This window comes from Lutra lutra, chromosome 18, assembly GCF_902655055.1.
Source record: "Lutra lutra chromosome 18, mLutLut1.2, whole genome shotgun sequence".
Taxonomy (NCBI): Eukaryota; Metazoa; Chordata; class Mammalia; order Carnivora; family Mustelidae; genus Lutra; species Lutra lutra.
In genome coordinates, this window is record NC_062295.1 from 11,778,981 (window position 1) to 11,799,406 (window position 20,426).

Below are 20,426 nucleotides of genomic sequence, written 5' to 3' on the forward strand. Positions count from 1 at the left end.
ACAGGACTCATCGGGGCACCTGGGTGGCTCAGTGGGTTAAAGCCTCTGCCTTCAGCTTGGGTCATGATCCCAAGGTCCTGGGATCGAGCCCCACATCCGGCTCTCTGCTCAGCGGGGAGCCTGCTTCCTCCTCTCTCTCTGCCTGCCTCTCTGCCTACTCGTGATCTCTGCCAAATAAATAATTAAAATCCTTAAAAAAAAAAAAGAGCACTCATCTCGCTGTTTTCTAGATCTTAAAACCCCATCTATATCATATACCTTCAAAGACCACGACACCATACATCCAGAACTTAATGGACTTCAGGCCAATATGACAAAAGAAAATTTTAAAGGCTTAAAAGCACATGCTAAGAAGCAATAGCAAAGGAAATTAGCAGGTATGTAAGGAACTTAAGAAGTAGGGGGAAGTAGCACAATAAAGCGGGACCCAGGAGTGTGACACAGTCAGATGACCAAGAACTGCACAATCTTAAAAGTGAGAAGAGAGCTAAAAGACTGTATACAGTTTTCAATCCTGGGCCCCTCACAGAGCTCTTACACATAATATAGACACTTACTTCCAGCTCAAAGTCTGATAAATCAGTTTTCTTTGGAACCTATAAGAAGAAAAGAGAAGGTCCTAATTTGGGCTCGTTAAAAGAAAATCCTAGCCGATCAAACATTGTTTGGGAAAGACATTTAATTTTTCAAAGTGAGTCCATGAGAAGTGACAGGTGATATGCCAATAAAATATAGGCGGGCTATCTGAGGTGGCAGGATCCCTTGTCACCTGTGTTCATCAGAATCTTCTTTATTATTTTTATTATCATCCCATTTACCCAAGAGGTAAAAAAACTCATCCAACCACAGTATCACTTCTCATGCCTGTCCAGTGACTTTAGGAGAGACAGAGGCATTAAAACACTTTTGTGGGGAGCACCTGGGTGGCTCAGTGGGTTGAGTCTCTGCCTTTGACTCGGGTCGCAGTCTCAGGGTCCTGGGATCGAGCCCCACATCGGGCTCTCTGCTCAGCAGGGAGCCTGCTTCCCCCCGCCGCCCCACCTCTGCCTGCCTCTCTGCCTACTTGTGATCTCACTCTGTCAAATAAAATAAATAAAATTTTAAAAAAAACCAAAACACTTTTGTAAAGCTAGTCACAAAGTAAAAGGGAAGTAAGACGTTTTGAGTCACTGCCTCTTTTGAACACTGACTGCTCTTTGCTGCCCAGAGAAATCAGAAGGACAGAAGCAGACTGACAGTGAATGCTTCCCTTTAAGCTGTCAGGTATTAACCATTCTTCAAGGCTAAAGTAATTATACCACTCTGGGGCTTGACTTAAAGCCAAAGAGGCACAAGGGTTTTCTCAACCCTCTGAGAATAGGACAAGCTGTTCATTCAGTGTCTCAATACACCATTGTCCCCACTATGTTAATGCTAAAGTTAGTGCTTACATCCTGGGAACATACAAATAATAACAAGACTATGAATATGTGTTTCAAAGACCAAAACAGAGCACACGCCAGAAATCATCCACCTCTCCAAAAAGAGAATGCATGAAAACATTCAGGGCAACTAACCCAGTACATGGCTCTAAATTCAAGTTCTTGTTTTCTTCACTTTGTAGTAAATCTTCTATTTTCTCTCTGCGGAATTAGAATGAAAACATCACCATCAGTATCTTTAAGGAATGAAGTCATAGACCAACAGAATATAACCATACTCAGAAGCAATCTCACTGTAAGGACATAGGTCACGGTAACTTTACCCAATCAGGTTATAAGTTTTTAGCTACACTGAACAAGTTATACATGGTTCCCCAGAGAAATACTTTATTTGGGGATTGCCTGGGGCGGCGTAGTTGGTTAAGCACCCAACTCTTGGTCACAGGTCATGGTCTCAGAGTTGTGAGATTGAGTCCTGAGGTGTGGGGCTCCCTGCTCAGCTCGGAGTCTGCTTGTGATTCTCTCTCCCTCCCCCTCTGCCCCTCCTGCATATGCTGTCTCTCTCCCTCTCCTTCTCTCTTTATTTTTTTTAAAGATTTTATTTATTTATTTGACAGAGAGAGATCACAAATAAGCAGAGAGGCAGGCAGAGAGAGGGGGAGAAGCAGGCTCCCTGCTGAGCAGAGAGCCTGATGTGGGGCTTGATCTCAGGACCCTGAGATCATGACCCAAGCTGAAGGCAGAGGCTTAATCCGCTGAGCCACCCGGGCACCCCTCTTTCTCTCTTTAAAACTAAATAAATCTTTTTTAAAAAAAAAAAACTTTATTTGGACACAGTCTTTTTGTTGTTGTTATTCATGAGATAGGGAAACTTCTCAAGGATTCATCAAAACAAGTGGTTTGAATTTTTGCCTTTCTAAGGGAGGAGGGGTAGGGGGCTGGGCAAAATGGGTGAAGGGGAGAGGGAGATACAGGCCTCCAGTTAGGAAATAAGTAAGTCACAGGGGAAGGGGGTGGGAGGATGGGATACCTGAGTGATGGATAGTAAGGAGGGAACATGATGTAATGAGCACTGGGTGTTATATAAGACTGATGAATCACTGAGCTCTACTTCTGAAACCAATAATACACTATATGTTAATCAAATTTAAATTAAAAAAAATAAAACAAAAAAAATGAAATAAGTCACTCGAATAAAAAGGAGAGCATTAGGAGTACCACCAATGGTCCCGGGCAGATGGGAGCTACATGTGCAAACAGAGCGCAACATAAAAACCTGTCAAACCACAGTTATACACCTGAAACTCATGTAACATTTTGTGTCGACTACACTCAAGGAAAATGAAGTCACTATATTAATTTTTACTTTTCTAGTAAAGCAGTTATACCAAAAACTCAAGAAAACCAGATGCTCCCTCCAATGGCTGGTGTGCTAGTCAGAAACTTCATTCAAAAAACAAAACAAAACAGGGGCGCCTGGGTGGCTCAGTGGGTTAAAGCCTCTGCTTTTGGCTCAGGTCATGATCCCAGAGTCCCAGGATCGAGCCCTGCATCGGGCTCTCTGCTCCGTGGGGAGCCTGCTTCCTCCCCTCTCTCTGCCTGCCTCTCTGCCCACTTGTGATCTCTGTCAAATAAATAAATAAAATCCTTAAAATACAAAACAAAACAAAAACATGGATGTGTTGCAAATATCCAAATGGGCCTGTTTTGTTCCTCTGCCTTCAGGGAAACTGGCTGATGTTTATGGGGCCCTCCGTCCATATAGGGGGTATGCCCACAGGCCGAGAGAGTCTCTTGCCCAAGACACGTGGGAAGTCTAAGTACAATACACAAAATTCTATTTTACAATGTGCTGTGATTACACAAATTCAGGTATGACACAATGAAATCCTGCCATTCACCCTATCACCCCTGCATGTGCTATGTGCGTGCAGCTCAAGCTTAAAATACAGATGTTGGGGGACGCCTGGGTGGCTCAGTCAGCTGGGCGTCTGCCTTTTGCTAGGGTCATGAACTCAGGGTCCTGGGGTCGAGCCCCGCCATCGGGCTCCCTGCTCAGCAGATAGTCTGCTTCTCTCTCTCCCTCTGCGCCTCCCAACAATTCATGCTCTCTCTCTCTCAAATAAATAAATAAAATCATAAAAAAAACACAGCTGTCAGTTCAGCACCAGCATACATTTACATAATGCACATTTGGTTTCTGTTCTGGAACTTACACCACTTGGTCGATGAACTTCTTCTGGTCCTCAGGAATCGTCACAGGACATTTGGAAGTGTTTGGAGATACGTAAGACAGCGCTCCTGCGCCATTGGACTGCAGACGTTTTTCATCATACTGCTCTCTTAACTGCCTTTCTTCTTCCTGATTTAAATACGGAATTCCTAAGTGTAATTTTAAAAAGAATGCATTAGCAGAGGTAACTAAACATAAAAATTTTAACATAAAAATTCTTGAACAAACCAGTGAATCTAAAACACTCGGGAAAGACTGAATATATATATATCTATATCTATCTATCTATCTATATATATATATATATATCCCAAAAAATCAAGAGAAAAAGCAAACGATTTTGAAATAACGTCTGCATGTTCATTTGCTCCCGTCATTCATTCTTCTGCCGGCAAACGCTTATTTGGTACTTCTGCCCGGCCAGGCGCTGTCTCCGGCACAAGGGGGTCTCAAGGGGAGAAAGGAGACGCATTCTGCCCCGCAGTGAAGGGAAAGACCTTCGACAAGATGATCAGACAAGGTCACTGTGAGGGAAGACCCCAAGGATAAGAATGCCTCAGGCGGGCAAAGAGCCAGGGGAGGAGTATTTCAGGCAAGGGAACAAGTATAAACACGCAGAGGACGGAAGGGTGCGGACTGCTCCCAGAACAGCAAGCAAGCTGGTGTGCCCAGAACACGGTGAGCAGGAGAACAGCACAATGTCAGCATGGAGAGGACAGCGCAAGACTGCCCAGGCCTTTACAAGCCAGGATAAGAATTAATTCTATCCGGGGCACCTGGGTGGCTCAGTTGGTTAAGCGTCTGCCTTCGGCTCAGGTCATGATCCCAGAGTCCCGGGATCAAGTCCTTCATGGAGCTCCCTGCTCAGCAGGGAGTCTGCTTCTCCCTCTGCCCGGTCCCCTGCTTTTACACACACACTCTCTCTCTCTCGCAAAAATAAATAAAATCTTTAAAAAGAAAAAAAGAATTTGTTTTCTTTTAAGAGCAATGGAATGCCATTAGAAGGTTTTAGGCAAGATAATTACATTATCCGCTTCTCCTTTGTAAGAGATCATTTAGACTCCTCTGAGGGTTGAAGTAGGGAAGTCAGTTGAAAGCGACTGTCCGGGCAAGAGATAACTGCTTCCACTGGAGGTCGGTAAACTTTCTCATAAGGAGGGAATACACAGTAACTGTTTCAGGCTTGTGGGCCACACGGGGAGCGTTGCTACAACCAATCAACTCTGTTCTTCCAACATGAAAACAGCCATACATACAGGGTAAAAAGAACAGTCGTGGCTTTTTTAAAAATACGACCTTATTTACGAAGTAGGCAGCGGGTCATGCTTTGTGACCCAGCTGAGACTACAGAGACGAAGAGAATGACTAGAGTGAGAGGAGGGAGAGAACCTGCGGATATTACTGGAAGGGAGGGATGAAGGGAAGAGAGAGATCAAAAATGACCCCGGGGCTATTAGGTGTAAGCAGCATTAGATGGCAGGTCCACTTACGGAGGTGGGGAACACTGGGTAAAGGACAGTTTTGGGCCCAAGGAGTGAAAATCCAAAGTTATCTCCTGCATATGTAAATCAGCTAAGGGCATATATAAATTAAGCGTGGTAGACAGAAGCTTAACATTCAGGAGAAAGGTACTGAGACCCCGATTTAGGGATCATCACGATAATGGAAGCCATTAAAAGTCATGGGACACTAATGAACTTTTCCCAACGATGGAACTGGAAAATCACGACTGTCAGCAATATTCATCATTCCATGCAAGAATCATTGGGAGTTGCTAAAATTATTTGGTAACAAAGGTGATCAACACCGTTAACGCCAACAGCTGCAAGACACAAACGTCCTTGGTATCACTGAACAGAATATTTAAAAATGGTTAAGATGGGGGCGCCTGGGTAGCTCAGTGGGTTAAAGCCTCTGGCTTCGGCTCAAGTCATGATCCCAGGGTCCTGGGATGGAGCCCCACATCCGGCTCTCTGCTCGGCAGGGAGCCTGCTTCCCTTCCTCTCTCTCTGCCTGCCTCTCTGCCTACCTGTAATCTCTGTCAAATAAATAAATAAAATCTCAAAAAAAAAAATGGTTAAGATGGTAAGTGATATGTGTTTTTCCACAATGGAAAAAACAAGTTAACATCACGTATAATGAGACGAAGTCAGCAAGAAGGACAAGAGGTAGTGCTGTCAGTGTGAGAAATGCGGGAGGTGGGCACAGTTAGCGGTGATAAGACCCATGACGGGTAGAGGACAGAGATGGCTGAGGGGACATAGGAGCCAAGACTGCCGTGCACCTGGTCAAGAAGTAGACAAGACAGAGCGTTTGCTGGTCATCCCTGTGGATGCTGATATCACCCACAATGACGAGGGAGGTAGGAGCGGACAGAAGATAGTACACCAAAGCCACGGCTGTCCTGAATGCCACACCCACGAAATGGGCAGAAAGAGGAGCGACGGAAGTGGTGGCACGCCGAACATCCCTGCCAACAGAGGCTCCTGGGAAGAGGGAACCCAAGTGGCTTGCAAGTAGCGTGAGGGAACAAGGAGACCAACGGACACCTGGGGATGAGTCTGGTCATGATAAATGTCGTGGGAGTCCTGACTCGGTTGTGACGAAAATATACGAAGGTCTGGCTCCAAAACAAGGAGAATGAGGCACACTCCAATTTGGCTGTTTCTCTCCTTTCGTGGAAATAAAACCATCAGGCTGGAAGCTAAACATGCTTAGAGGCTGGTTAAAGTAGTTCCTTCAAAAGATTTCTACACTTAGTCCAATATAGCCCTCTTACGACATTTGCAATTTGTATCCTATTTGTTTTTTTAAGTAGGCTCCACACCCAGCATGGGGCCCAACGTGGGGCTTGAACTCCTGACCCTAAGATCAAGCCCTGAGCTCAAATCAAGAGTCGGATGTTTAAGTGACTGAGCCCCCCAGTTGCCCCTTCGAACTTGTATTTTACAATAGCTTTAAGAGTCAAGTATGCAGCAAAAGGAAAAAATTTTTTAAAACACCCAAATTGTTGTACCCAGCTGGTTCACTCCCAATATTAAACAGTTTGGGCTGCAAAATTCTTTTTTTTTTTCCAGTATTTCCAAAAATCACAATCATCCATAAAAACTAAGATGCCGTACCACTGAGACAATTTAAAAAACGCCACAGCATGGGTTCTAAAGGGTTCAAAAGACAGTCTTGCTGAGAGGAAGAGAACGTTTTGAGTCTATGTTCTAGCACTTTTGTTGAGAAAAATCTCCCTTCTGAACTCACTCAATGATTCTGCCTTCACAGCGGAAAAGAATACAATTTGTGAGAATAATTAAAAGTAGTTACTGACCTTAGAGCAGCAGGTGCTTAAAACAGCGGGGAAAACCAGAGGCTTTCTGAAACATTTTTCAGGAAATAAAGGAAGGAAAAGCACTCTGGCGGGGACTTTAACACCAGATATTGCCTCATGAATATTAGGGTCATTTCCCTGACCCAGCCAAGGGCTCGCACTCTGCCCCGGGGATTTGAAATGAATGAGACGCAGTCCCTTTCCTCAGGGGATCCGCCCACCTGTCACACAACCCAGTCAGCTGTCATGACCATGCTGTCTACGCAGACTTTCTTTCTCCCGTGAGAAACCACCTCCAATTATGAAGCAAGCGTCGCCTGAGAAAGGGAACTTTTCATGAGAGCACTACTAGCATACAGCTACTTTTTAAAGTACTCTGCCGCCTGTCTCACTGGAAGAAAACAGAGCAGTGCTCCCCACAGGTGGCCTGTGAGGGCCACGAAGTCACACCAATGGGAGAATAAAGTCCATTCAGTAAGATCAGGAGTTCGTGAGGCCTCGTTAGAGTGAAACGGAGTGGTCTCTACTCTTCTCGTTCAGTTCACAGTAGACAAGGCTACACATTTTAAAAGGCACAATAAAAAGAGTTTTTTAAAAATTCTAAGGCTGCACATGGTATACCAGGACTCTGAGATTCTGTCTCAGAGGGCAGGCCCAAAAAGATCATTCTCATCCAGACCCAAATTTACAAGCTCTAGGGATAAGCCATAAATAATCTTACCATTGCGGAAAACTTTATTAAAATCAAATCCTTGGCTTGCTAGAAAGTCAATGCTTGAACTCTGAAACAAGAGGGAACAGAACACACATTTTGGTGATGTTGGCGGCAGATATGTGAACAGAAGCAGTGAGGTAACTCACACACGGAAACAAGGCAGACAGCCAAGGAAGTGGCATGCCAAAGGTCAGAAAATTAGGATTGCTACTCCAAGGCTGCCAAATGACCCATTCATTTAAACTATCTAGGCTCTTCTCCTGTAGAGCTTATAAAACAAATACGCTTCGTTTCACGATATTTAAGAAAATTCTAACGGGTAAACACATCTTCTCCCATAAAGGCAGAAAACTACCGATCAGTGCACTGAGGAGGAAACTATAGAAAGAAATATAATGTCCTGACAGCCTCTCACCACCAGTTCAAGTTTAAAGTAGCTCACGTGGGCAAGTTGTAACATGTCAACATCCACCCCAAGGGTGATTGTGAAAATCTAAAATCTTCACTGGCTGGTCTTTACATCCAAGATCAAAAATAGAGAAAAGTTCCCAGGAACAAGACTGATTATATAATTATATCTCAAACCCAGAGTGAGCCAAAATATAGACACTGAAATGAACATTAAGAAAATACTACCATAGGGGCACCTGGATGGCTCAGTGGGTTAAGCCTCTGCCTTCGGCTCCGGTCATGATCTCAGGGTCCTGGGATCGAGTCCCATGTCAGGCTCTCTGCTTAGTGGGGAGCCTGTTTCCCCCCCTCTTCTCTGTCTGCCTCTCTGCTCTCTTGTGCTCTCTCTCTATGTCAAATAAATAAGTAAAAATCTTAAAAGAAAAGAAAATACTACCATACATGGTACACACAAATGGCAAATCAAAAAGGTCTTGACTCGATGTGACTGATGATCAGGAAATACGACTGTTAACTATTCTTTTCTTGTTTTAAGTCAGAACATGAGGGTGACACACCAGAGTCATTTTGATCTGGTTCCTCATGGAACCTTTCCTGAACTGTACTTTGACAGGATACCATCAGCCCAGATGAGGGACGTTGTACCAGTCCCATGACAACAGTGACAGTATTGCCTTGAGACATGCAGCCAAAGACAAGGCTTTTCTACATCGGTGATTTCTTTACGGTAATGAAAGAGGCATGTTCTGATACCCTGCTTTGTTCTGAACCTGTGCACAGAGGTGTGTGTGTGTGTTTCCCCTGTCCTAGCCGCTAGGAGACACAGAGACAAATAGTGGAGACCTTCTTTGGCCCAAATTCTGTGTTCTAATCATACCATACCAAGCACATCTTCATTTTTCTTTTCTTTCCATTTTTCCTTTACTCATTTTTTAGGAGTTGTGCTAAAAGATAAATGCCCTTTTAGCTTTATTAGCCAACACAAATTCTTTTTAAAACATGGCAGGATGTAAAAAAAAGACTATCCTTAGGGAGCCATGGGACTCAGTTGGTTAAGCATCTGCCTTCGGCTCAGGTCATGATCCCAGGGTCCTAGGATCAAGCCCTCTCCTCCTCCCTCTGCTGCTCATTCTCTCTCTCTCTCTCTCCCTAATAAAATCTTCTAAAAATCTACTCAAAATGGTGAATTTTGTTATGTATTTACCATAATTAAAAAAAAAATCCTTAAACCTACAAAATCTATTTGGGCTTAGTATCCATTACCTTATATTTGTCCCAAATGTAACATTTTCAGGATTCAAAAAGTGAGCACAGCTATCTGGGAGAACAATTTCAGGCAGCTATCAAAATTTCAAATGCATATGCCCAATGAGTCAGCAATTTCCCTTCTAGGAAATCTGTAAAAAACCTATTGGGGCGCCTGGGTGACTCAGTGGGTTGAGCCTCTGCCTTTGGCTCGGGTCATGGTCTCGGGGTCCTGGGATCGAGCTCCGCATCGGGGTCTCTGCTTGGCAGGGAGACAGCTCCCTGCCCGCCCCGCCTGCCTACTTGTGATCCCTCTCTCTCTGCCTACTTGTGATCTTTCTCTCTCTCTCTCTGTCTCTCGCTCTGTGAAATAAATAAAGAAAGAAAATCTTAAAAAAAAAAAAAAAATCCTGTAGGGCACCTGGGTGGCTCAGTGGGTTAAGCATCTGCCTTCGGCTCAGGTCATGATTGCAGGGTCCTGGGACGGAGCCCCGCATTTCACTCCCTACTCAGTGGGAGGCCTGCTTCTCTCTCTCCCATTCCCCCTGCTTGTGTTCCCTCTCTCACTGTCTCTCTCTCTCTCTCTGTCAAATAAATGTTTAAAAAAATTTTTTTAAATCCCATAAAAATATTTCTACATATATGTGGCACCTGGCTGGCTCAGTCAGGAGAGCATATAACTCTTGATCTCAGGGTCTTGAGTTCAAGTCCTGCATTGGACACAGAGCTTACTTAAAAAAAAAAAAAGTCCTATATTTACACCAAGATACACCTCACATGAATACTGACTGTAATACCGTTTAAAATAGGGAACCTTTGGGACAACTGGGTGGCTCAATCGGTTAAGCACCTGACTCTTGGTTTCAGCTCAGGTCATGATATCAAAGGTCATGAGACTGACCCCCATGTCAGGCTCCATGCTAGGCACAAAGCCTGCTTAGGATTCTCTCTCCCACTCTCTCTGCCCTTTCCCCTGCCCTCTCTCTATCTCTCCAAAAAAAAAAAAAAGGAACCTTTGGAAAGCTTCTAAATTCCAAATAAAGTACATATATCCTTACTGTGTAATATGAAGAAACCATGTTGAGTGGAAAATACATGTTACATAAAATATGAATACCAAGATTCTATATATATATTTTTTTTTAAGATTTTTTTTTTTTTTATTTGACAGAGAGAGATCACAAGTGGGCAGAGAGGCAAGCAGAGAGAGAGAGAGGAGGAAGCAGGCTCCCTGTGGAGCAGAGAGCCCGATGTGGGACTCGATCCCAGGACCCTGAGATCATGACCTGAGCCGAAGGCAGAGGCTTAACCCACTGAGCCACCCAGGTGCCCCTATATATATATTTTTTAAAAGGTAAAGTTAGGTATACATGTGTAGACCTATGGATACTGATGGTCCCCAACTTAACAATGGTTCAATTTAGGATTTTTCCACTTCACGGTGGTACAAAAGCATGGTTTCTTCAGTAGAAATTATACTTCTATTTTTGATTTTGGATCTTTTCTGAGCTCGTGATCTAGCATACTATATTCTCTCCTAACTCCGGGCAGTGGCAGGTCCCGCTCAACCATGCAAACACAAGTCCTTACAACCACTCTGTACCCATAAAACCATTCCTATTTTTCTTTTTAAAGATGTCATTTTTAACCCATCACAGGGCTCAAATCAGATCAAGAATTGCCTGGTCCAGACAGAGCCAGCCAGGCACACCAGTCAAGCAACCATCCTGTATTTCACTCTAATATGGTATTCAATAAATGACGTGAGATTTTTAACATTACAAAATGGGCTTTATGGTAGATAATTTTGCCCAAGAGCAGGCTAATTTCAGTGCTCTGAGCATACTTAAGATAGGGTAGGCTACTCTATGATGTCTAGCAAGTCAGGGGTATTAAAAGCAGTCTTGACTTACAATGTTTTCAACTTGCAATGGGTTTATTGGGACATGCCACCATCATAAGTGGAGGAAATCTGTGTATGTATACAAGTCATAAAAGTTAGGAAAAAGGAGGGGCGCCTGAGTGGCTCAATTGGTTAAGCATCTGCCTTCAGCTCAGGTAATGATCTCAGGGTCCTAGGATCGAGCCCCATGTCGGGCTCCCTACTCAGTAAGGAGTGTGCTTCTCCCTCCCCCTCTGTCCCTCCTCCCCGCTTGTGCTCCCTCTCTCTCTCACTCACACTCTCTCTTAAATAAATACCTTAAAAAAAAAAAAAGGAAAAAGGAGAGAAATGGGGAAGGAGGTGGCACAAGGAAGAGGGTTTTAAAAAAAAACTCATTTACTCTACAAACAGCAGCAATATTTTGCTATTTCACAATCATTTATGTATTACCATCAATGAATTCAACATTTGATGCTCACCGAGAAGAAAAAGAGATAAAAACAGGGCAAATGCCTAAGACACAGAGAATAAACTGATAGTTCCTAGAGGGGAAAGAGGGAAGGGGAGAAGGGAGTGGAAGTGCACAGGATGCCAGTCATGGAATGGTGAAGTCATAGGAACCAAAGGTACAGCATAGCGAACACAATCATTAATATTTTCATAGTCTTGTATGGTAACAGGTAGTAGCTACACTTGTGAGCACAGCAGGACAGAGATGTTGAATCACTATGTTGTACACCTGAAACTAATGTAATATTATTTATCAACTGTACTCATAAAAAATTTTTAAGTAATGTAAATGCCTCCCATCCCACTGGATGGGTACACTTCCTGGGAGTGTATGTGGTTCTTGGTCTGCCCATTCTTCCATAGCCTGCCTAGAGTGTAAGCATCTCTACTGCGTGTACAGACACTTATTTTTCAAAGAGCCTATCGTGTTGCTATACTCCCCAACCCTACCTGTTTTAAGGACGATAAGAGATTTCTAAGGTGATTTTTACCCCACTCTTTGACTTTAGAAGCTAACTTCTGTGCAAAATGCAAGTCTGCTGCAGTCCTAGAATTTTACTTTTTTTTTAAGATTTTATTTATTTGTCAGAGAGAAAGCCCATGTGCACAAGCAGAGGGAGCGGCAGGCAGAGGAAGAGGGAGAAGCAGGCTCCCTGCTGAGCAAGGAGCTCAATGTGGGACTTGATCCCAGGACCCTGGGATCATGACCTGAGCAGAAGGCACACGCTTAACCTACTGAGCCACCCAGACGTCCCAACAGTGCCAGAATTTTGAACAAAAGAGAAATCACCTTGGATGGAGAACAAAACAAAACAAAAATTCAAAGGTAGTATCATTTACCTAATCCATATAATTCACAAATTTACATATTAAGTCTAAACCTTTTCTGTGACTTTGCTTTTCCAGACTAAAAAAATTGTAACATTTACTACTGTCCATTTTATTTCATTTTTTTAAGATTTTATTTTTTTATTTCTTCGAGAGAGAGAGAGAGCACGTGCATACACGTGTATGCAAGTGAGGAGATGTGGGGAAGCAGAGGAAGAGGGACAAGCAGACTCCATGCTGAGTGTGGAGCCGGACCTGGCGCTCGACCTCACGACCCTGAGATCATGACCTGAGCTGAAGCGAAGAGTAGGACCTTTTCCCAATGGAGCTACCCAGGCGCCCCCTCCACTGTCCATTTTAGACATGAGTCTCTGGCCTGTTCAAATCTATCACATCTTTTTTTTGTGTTTTGTAAGGAGTGGTGGCAACTAGAATTGCATTAAATATTCTGATTGTGGCCACAGAATAGCTTCATACGACACCAAGTTCTTCTGATCCACTTCCAGTCCGCATCTGGAGCATCGGCACTCGTATTGGTATTTAGAACAAAGCATCATTCCTAAGGTGTCTCATTGCCAATGTCTGCTTTTGCCCGACTGAGGCCCAGCTAATGTCATGGGACCCACTTAACATTTCTGTCTTCTCCTGGTATTACTGGAAAACTTTATCCACACAAATTGCCAAATGGAGCCCACTTTTTTCCTCAGTAAGAATCTACAGATACAGGCACCTGCGTGGCTCAGTGGGTTAAGCCTCTGCCTTCGGCTCAGGTCAATGATCTCAAGGTCCTGGGATCAAGTCCCACATCGGGATCTCTGCTCAGTGGGGAGCCTGCTTCCCTCTCTCTCTCTCTGCCTGCCTCTCTGCCTACTACTGATCTCTCTCTGTCAAATAAACAAATAAAAATAAATAAAAAAGAATCTACAAATACTGTTTAATTAGTATCCCCGACTAAGATAATTGATAAAAGGCTATTAACTGAATGCAGAATAAAGGCTTGCTTGCTTATTTAAGAAACCAGGTTACAAAACCAAAATTACCTTCACCTTTCCTCTACAGCCCCAGGCAGAGGATTAACTCCTAATTTCACTTGCCTTATTACAGAAATAATTTAGCATGGCTCAGGCACTCGGAAGCTTACACTCCAGGCTTTCTTTTCTTTTTTTTTTTTTAAAGATTTTATTTATTTATTTGACAGACAGAGATCACAAGTATGTGGAGAGGCAGACAGAGAGAGAGGAGGAGGCAGGCTTCCTGCAGAGCAGAGAGCCCAATGCGGGGTTTGATCTCAAGACCCTGGGATCATGACCTGAGCCAAAGGCAGAGGCTTTAACCCACTGAGCCACTCAGGCGCCCCTCCAGGCTTTCTTAACTGCATTCCTACTTATAAGCAGAGGGAAGGATGGCAAGACTCAAATGAACTAACTTTGCTGAGAGAGAAGTGAAGACACAAGATTATAAGGGAAAAAAGATCACCCCTTGTCTCTAATCACGTATGCACACACTACGCCACTCACTCACATCCTCCTTATCCTTTATAACAGATTACTAAGAGAACAGAAAGAGGAAACTGGTACTTACTGTGGTCTACGAAATGAACTACAACTCTAAAGGCCGACCTCCCTGAATCCTTGCCTTGATTCATAGACCATGCCCTCTCCTCCTCGGGAGGAAACTACGGGCTCTCTCTCTTCACTGGGGAATGAGGGAAACAGAAATGAGCATATGACTTTAGCCCCTTCTGGGTTCTCTCTTTTGGAACAGGATGCACACATACTCTGTTCCTCTAGAAAAGAGAGCTCTACTCTTGGAGATGAGTACAAGAAGAATAGGATGGGAAGAAGCCTGAAGGACCTGATCTGTAGGTCTGAAACACATTACAACAGCCATGTTCCCAAAATCAGCTTTGCTTAATAATAAACCTTGGGTTCTGGTTTCTGTCTGCCTGTCTCTTGCTCTTACCCCCGATTCTAAAAGAAAGAAGAAAAGAGCAGTGTCATTAATTTGCCACCCTAAAACTGAAAGTCGGAGACATGAAATGGTTTGCTAAAAACCCAAAGTCTAAGGCAGAACCAAATTTTAAAAAGAATTCTGGGGGCGCCTGGGTGGCTCAGTGGGTTAAAGCCTCTGCCTTCAGCTCGGGTCATGATCCTGAGGTCCTGGGATCAAACCCCGCATCGGGCTCTCTGCTCGGCAGGGAGACTGCCTCCCCCCCCAGCCTCTGTTTGCCTCGCTGCCTACATGTGATCTCTGTCTGTCAAATAAATTAAAAAAAAAAAAAAAAAAAGAATTCTGATTCCACATTTCCGCAATGCCCCATCAGCACTTCGTAACAGAAGAAAATCAATTATGCTACCAACCTGACAAACAAACTTGACATCTGGCGAGGATCTATTGAAGGGTTTTGGGAACACGTAGAAGTTGAATGACTTTGTTATATACCTGTGGGAAAGAAGACAAAAAGGAGACTTAGTGGGTTACATTACACCAGGAAAAAAAAAAAAAAATCCACCGCTTATTAAAACAACCTACTTTGAATCTGTGTGGTCATACTTAAACGTGCAAAGGCCAAACTGAAACAGCAAAAAGTCCATGGAATGCTGGAAAAGGGAAACAAAACACCTGTCAAATCAGTGTTGTAAATGCAACGTGAGCAAAAGTACTCTCAGTCAGACGGGCTTTCTAACTACTCAATCTGACTTCTAGCAGAATACTTCCAATTACAAAAGATTACAAATTACGTATCAGAAGTATTATTAATTTACTTACATTTCTTAATACTTTCCCAATTAAGCACCTATCCACCAACCAGAGCATCATATTAGGCCTATTTCCAAATGATTAAAATAACCACACTGTATTCCCTACAAATCAAATTAACACTGAAAATACTAAACCTTCCCCAAAATGTTTTCCAGCAAACAATTATTTTTGCTGTTATTTTTAACATCACTAAAATATCATTTCACAGTAGGGGCAGAGAAGTTAACGTGCAAGTTTAATGATAACATTTCTTTATAATTCAACGTAAGGAAGACCAATGTGGGGTGAGGGGAGATGTTGGAGCACATCCACTTACCTTTTTAAGCTTCTGATACCTTTCTTCTGGAGTGTCAAAACCATTTGTCAATGCAGTTACCGAAGGTCCATCACTGATTCCTAATTTTTAAAAATGAACATTTTTTTAACACTTGTGTAAAAACATCAGTCGACTATTCAATGGCGCCTAATTTCGTATTCTTATGAATTATGATTAATCGCAAGTGCTCCCTACTTCACTTTTTCAAAATGAGAATTAATTTCACTGGCCACCAAGCTAAACACACTGTAATACTGAATTTAGAGATGTGAATGCTTTACGTTGATAATAGGCAGTGTTAGTGTCTAAAACAGGCTTCAAACCATAATAATGATTTAAGAAAGCAATCTCTATCATTAAGTAAGTTTTGCTGCCTTCAAAAGGATGAATGCATAACCAGACGATTTAGGAATCCTAAAGTATATTATTGTTTGGGATCCTGAAGTATATTATTGTTAGAGTACCAATCTTGGTCAATAGTTTGGAGTAATATTTATACGACAAAGAATCTTCAAGGTCAAAGACCAAAATTACTTCTGCTGAAAACTGAGCTTCCCAGGGAACTGACTCCAACTAGAAACCTCGTGCTTAAAGGTAACTAGCATAGCGACCCGAGCATGGATTCCTTCAAAAAGGACTGAAGTTTTTTAAACACATAAAATCAGGTAGCAAAAGAGGCTATCTACACCAATTGTTCATACTGACTTCAACAACTCAGAAATTAGTTTTCTACCCAAAGGAAAAAAAGGCTTTGCCATCGTTAAGTGTTGATATCAAGTTTTACACACACATACAGACCCATGCTGAGGTAGGCAATGAACACTTCCCCTAATGCATAAAGAAATGCCTTCATTACCTGCAAAAGCCTGACCCTAAAGTCAATCACAAGGGAAAAACAGTCTATGATTCCACTTATATGAAGTGCCTAGCACAGTCAAACTCATAGAGACAGAAATAATAGCTACCAGAGACATCAGGAATGGAAAAATGGAAAGTTACTGCTGGTACAGAGCTTCCGTTCCAGGAAAATGAAAAAGTTCTGGAGATGGATGGAAGACGATGTGAATATGCTTAATGCCACTGAACTACAAAAACCACTTCAAGAGGGTTAAGACAGCAAATTTTATGTTATGCACATTTTACCAAACACCAAAAAAAGTCTGACCTTAACCCTACCACGTGGCATATCACAGTTTCAAGCAGCACCAAAACAGTGATCTGAATCTGGAACCTTTCAGAGTTGGAACGATCACAAACCCACCGCACCTCTTCCACGCCCTTGAAACGCGTAAGAGGAAACGTAGACTCCTACAACGCCCAAGGCCACAAACAGGGAGGAGCGGCCAGCAGGCGGGAGGGCAGGGAGTCAGAAGCCTTACTTAGCTGTACCCCGCTAGCCCCCAGCTTGCAAGCGAGGGATACCTGAAAACTCCCCATCGATGGCGAAGAAGTCGGCCTCCTCTATGGCCTGGTACACTTTGTGAAGATTACTCTTAAAATCTGTGAAGAAACCGAGAAGCAGCTCAGAAACGGTGGCCTGGCTTTCTGCCCAAAAGGTCCTAACGGGAGAGGAAAGAAGGGCTGGGGAGATCCTGAGACCTTGGGCTGGAGGAGGACAGGTCCTAGAGGGATAAACAAGACGGAGAGTATCAAGTCCCAGACCCGTGCACGGTTGGAGGGGGTCAAGGGCCCAGGACAAGCCCCGGGGGGTGCCCGGGCCACAGAAGCACACGGGCCACAGAGGCACACGGCCTTGGGGGATGCCCGGGCAGGAGGACAAGGCCCCTAGGGGTGCACGGGACAGAGAGGGACAGGGCTCCCAAAAGCTCACAGACTTAAGAGGAAGCAACCCCTGAGGGGCTGCCTCAATCCAGGCCCCGCCAAGCAAACCGGCCCTGGTCTGGGCCTAGCAAGCCGGGCGAGGGGAGCCGTGGGGACTCAGGGAGGTGCACGGAGGACACGCACTGCTCCTGATTATCTCCATTCTGCAGAGTGGCCTGAACCCCGGCCCCGCCCGGGCCCGCCTCAGCCGTTCTACTCGCAAAGTTCCGCGGGGACAGCAACAGCAGCGGAGGCAGCAGCGGGGAAGACCACGACGGCGACTTCCGGAAACAGCGCGCGCCGGCGCGCGTCACGTGAACCTGCGTCAGCGGCGGGGCGGAGCCAGGCTGGGCTCCTTTCACTCTTTCCAGGGACAGAGGCGGAGCGTGGTGGTGGGAATCCCGGGGATGCGGTCTAGCTGGCTCTGCTAGACGTGGGGACCGTAACTTCCGAAGAAATGTTCATGCCTTGACACCCAGTTGGTGAACAAATATCCCCTGGCAACATTATGTGCCAGGCACTCTGAAACGGATGGGGATACGGGGATGAATAGAAGAGAAAGTCCCTGCCCCGTTGGAGCTTAACGGGGTAAAAGGAGAAAGTAAGGCAGGACTGAAACTTGCCACTTGGAAACACAATCAGCGCTGTGAAGACAATGAGCCCGGTGCTGCAGTGAAAATAATTTAGGTTGGGGGGGCGGTGAGGACGAATAGGAAGGAGGGTCACTTAAGAGAGGTGAGGAGCATGCAAACCTGAGACCTTTATCTACCGCACTAGCCAAAGGGACTGGGGAGATCTTGCTGGTTTGGACGGTTGGGAGTATACGATTGATCCTCAGAGCGTACAACGGTGTTGATGTACAGTAGATGCTAAGTAAACGTAGGTTGAGTGAGTGAATTCACTTTCATCTTTCACAAAAGCCGACTCTGAAGTTGTTTAGAAGACCTTCTTTCAATGGCTAGGTCTGCCATTAATTACGTCTGGGATGTATTCAACCTTCCTAAACCTCAGTTTTCTCATCCACTAAATAGGGCTGAAGATAAGTGGAGATAAAGTCTGAATTATGGAGTACTGTATAAATAAGTGTTAGATATGATTAGAGTTCGGACTTGTCACAATTCTCCTGCATTCACACCTCTTAGTTTGAGATTTATTGAGTACAAAATCCGTTTGTCTTTGGAAAAAAGGATAACCATTTTCCCCCAAAAGGAAGCATCAAGTACTCTAAAGAATACAGAAGAGTCTGGACATATTTTCCCCACCAATTCCCTCCACGAATTCATTTCCTTTGCCTCATTCAATGGAAATTTACATTTAGCTAATTATGTTCACTATCCCTAGTGTGAACAGCAGAGAGTGAATATGAATGCTAGAGTTCAGATGGAATGGGAAAAAGGGAAATACAGATAGTCAAACTTCAGGCTTGAAATATCCTCTCTACCTTCTTGTTGCAGCTTAAGAAGTCTCAGACAGAAAGTACTAGATACATATGGCCACTTAAATTTAAATTTTAAGTAACTAAAATAATTTTAGATAATTTAAATAAGATCTATGTAATTTAGATAAATAATGAAACTTACTACAAAGCTATAGTAATCAAAACAGTGGTATTGGCATAAATAAAGACCTAGAAACCAACGAAATAGAGACCCCCAAAATAAACTTTTGTGTAAATGGACATATGATTTACAGCAAGTATGTAGAGATCATTCAATGGGAAAAGAAGAGTCTTTTCAACAATAGTACTGGGAACACTGGATATCCACATACAAAGAATGAAGTTGGATCCTTACTTTATACCATATAAAAATTAATTCAAAATAGATCAAACATCTAAATGTAAGAGTTCATGAAAGTGTAAGATTGTCAGCATAAAACATAAGGCAAAAGCTTCATAATATTGGATTTGGCAATGATTTTTTAAAAATATGATACCCATAGCACAGGCAACAACAACAACAACAACAACAACAAACAACAACAAAAAACAGATGAATGGGACTACAACAAAACTTAAAATATTCATGAATGAAAGGATTCTATCAACAAAGTAAAAAAATGGGATGTCTGGGTGGCTCAGGCGGTTAAGCAGCTGCCTTCTGCTCCAGTCACGATCCTGGGATCCTGGGATGGAGTCCCGCATTAAGCTTCCTGCTCCACGGGGAGCCTGCTTCTCCCTCTCCCTCTGCGTCACCTTGCTTGTGCTCTCCTCAAATAAATAAATGAAATCTTAAAAAAAAAAAAAGTAAAAAGTAAACCCATGGAATGGGAGAAATCATATATATATCTGATGAGGGGTTAATATCATTAATATATAAAGAACTCCCACAATTCAATGACCAAAAAATCTGATTAAAAAATAAATGAAGGGGAGCCTGGGTGGCTCAGTGGGTTAAGCCTCTGCCTTCAGCTCAGGTCATGATCCCAGGTCCTGGGTTCGAGCCCCACATCGGGCTTTCTGCTCAGCAGGGAGTCTGCTTCCTCCTTTCTCTCTGCCTGCCTCTCTGCCTACTTGTGATTTCTCTCTGTCAAATAAATAAAATCTTTAAAAAAATAAATAAAAATAAATGAAGGACTTGTATAAACATTTCCCCTCAAAAGGTATACAAATGACCAATAAACACGAAAATTTGCTCAACATCACTAATACAAATCAAAACCATATTGAAGGGCACCTGGGTGGCTCAGTGGGTTAAGCCTCTGCCTTCGGCTCAGGTCGTGATCCCGGGGTCCTGGGATCGAGCCCAGCATTGGGCTCTCTGCTCAGCGGGGAGCCTGCTTCACCCTCTCTCTCTGCCTGCCTCTCTGCCTACTTGTGATCTCTGTCTGTGAAATAAATAAATAAAATCTTTAAAAAAAAAACCATATTGAGATAATCTTTCACATCTCTTAGTTAAGAAGCTGAAATTCTTCCATGCTGTTGATGGGAGGGCAAAATGGTGTGGCCACTGTGGAAAAC

The 20,426-nt window shown here is 43.6% G+C and overlaps 1 protein-coding gene across 1 annotated transcript in view; it reads right to left on the reverse strand.

The window, feature by feature from the left end:
* Window positions 1-17,767, reverse strand: part of PARN (poly(A)-specific ribonuclease) — a 160,488-nt gene extending 142,721 nt beyond the window's left edge. Inside the window, exons 1-9 of the mRNA XM_047713580.1 lie at window positions 17,612-17,767; window positions 17,069-17,146; window positions 15,647-15,726; window positions 15,100-15,167; window positions 14,928-15,009; window positions 7,698-7,758; window positions 3,638-3,803; window positions 1,557-1,622; window positions 558-596 (exon numbers count right to left, since the gene is read on the reverse strand). Of these exons, the coding sequence (XP_047569536.1) occupies window positions 558-596; window positions 1,557-1,622; window positions 3,638-3,803; window positions 7,698-7,758; window positions 14,928-15,009; window positions 15,100-15,167; window positions 15,647-15,726; window positions 17,069-17,146; window positions 17,612-17,630 (659 nt within the window). The 5' untranslated portion in view covers window positions 17,631-17,767. The remainder of the gene's footprint in view (window positions 1-557; window positions 597-1,556; window positions 1,623-3,637; window positions 3,804-7,697; window positions 7,759-14,927; window positions 15,010-15,099; window positions 15,168-15,646; window positions 15,727-17,068; window positions 17,147-17,611) is intronic.
* Window positions 17,768-20,426: the final 2,659 nt, after the last annotated feature.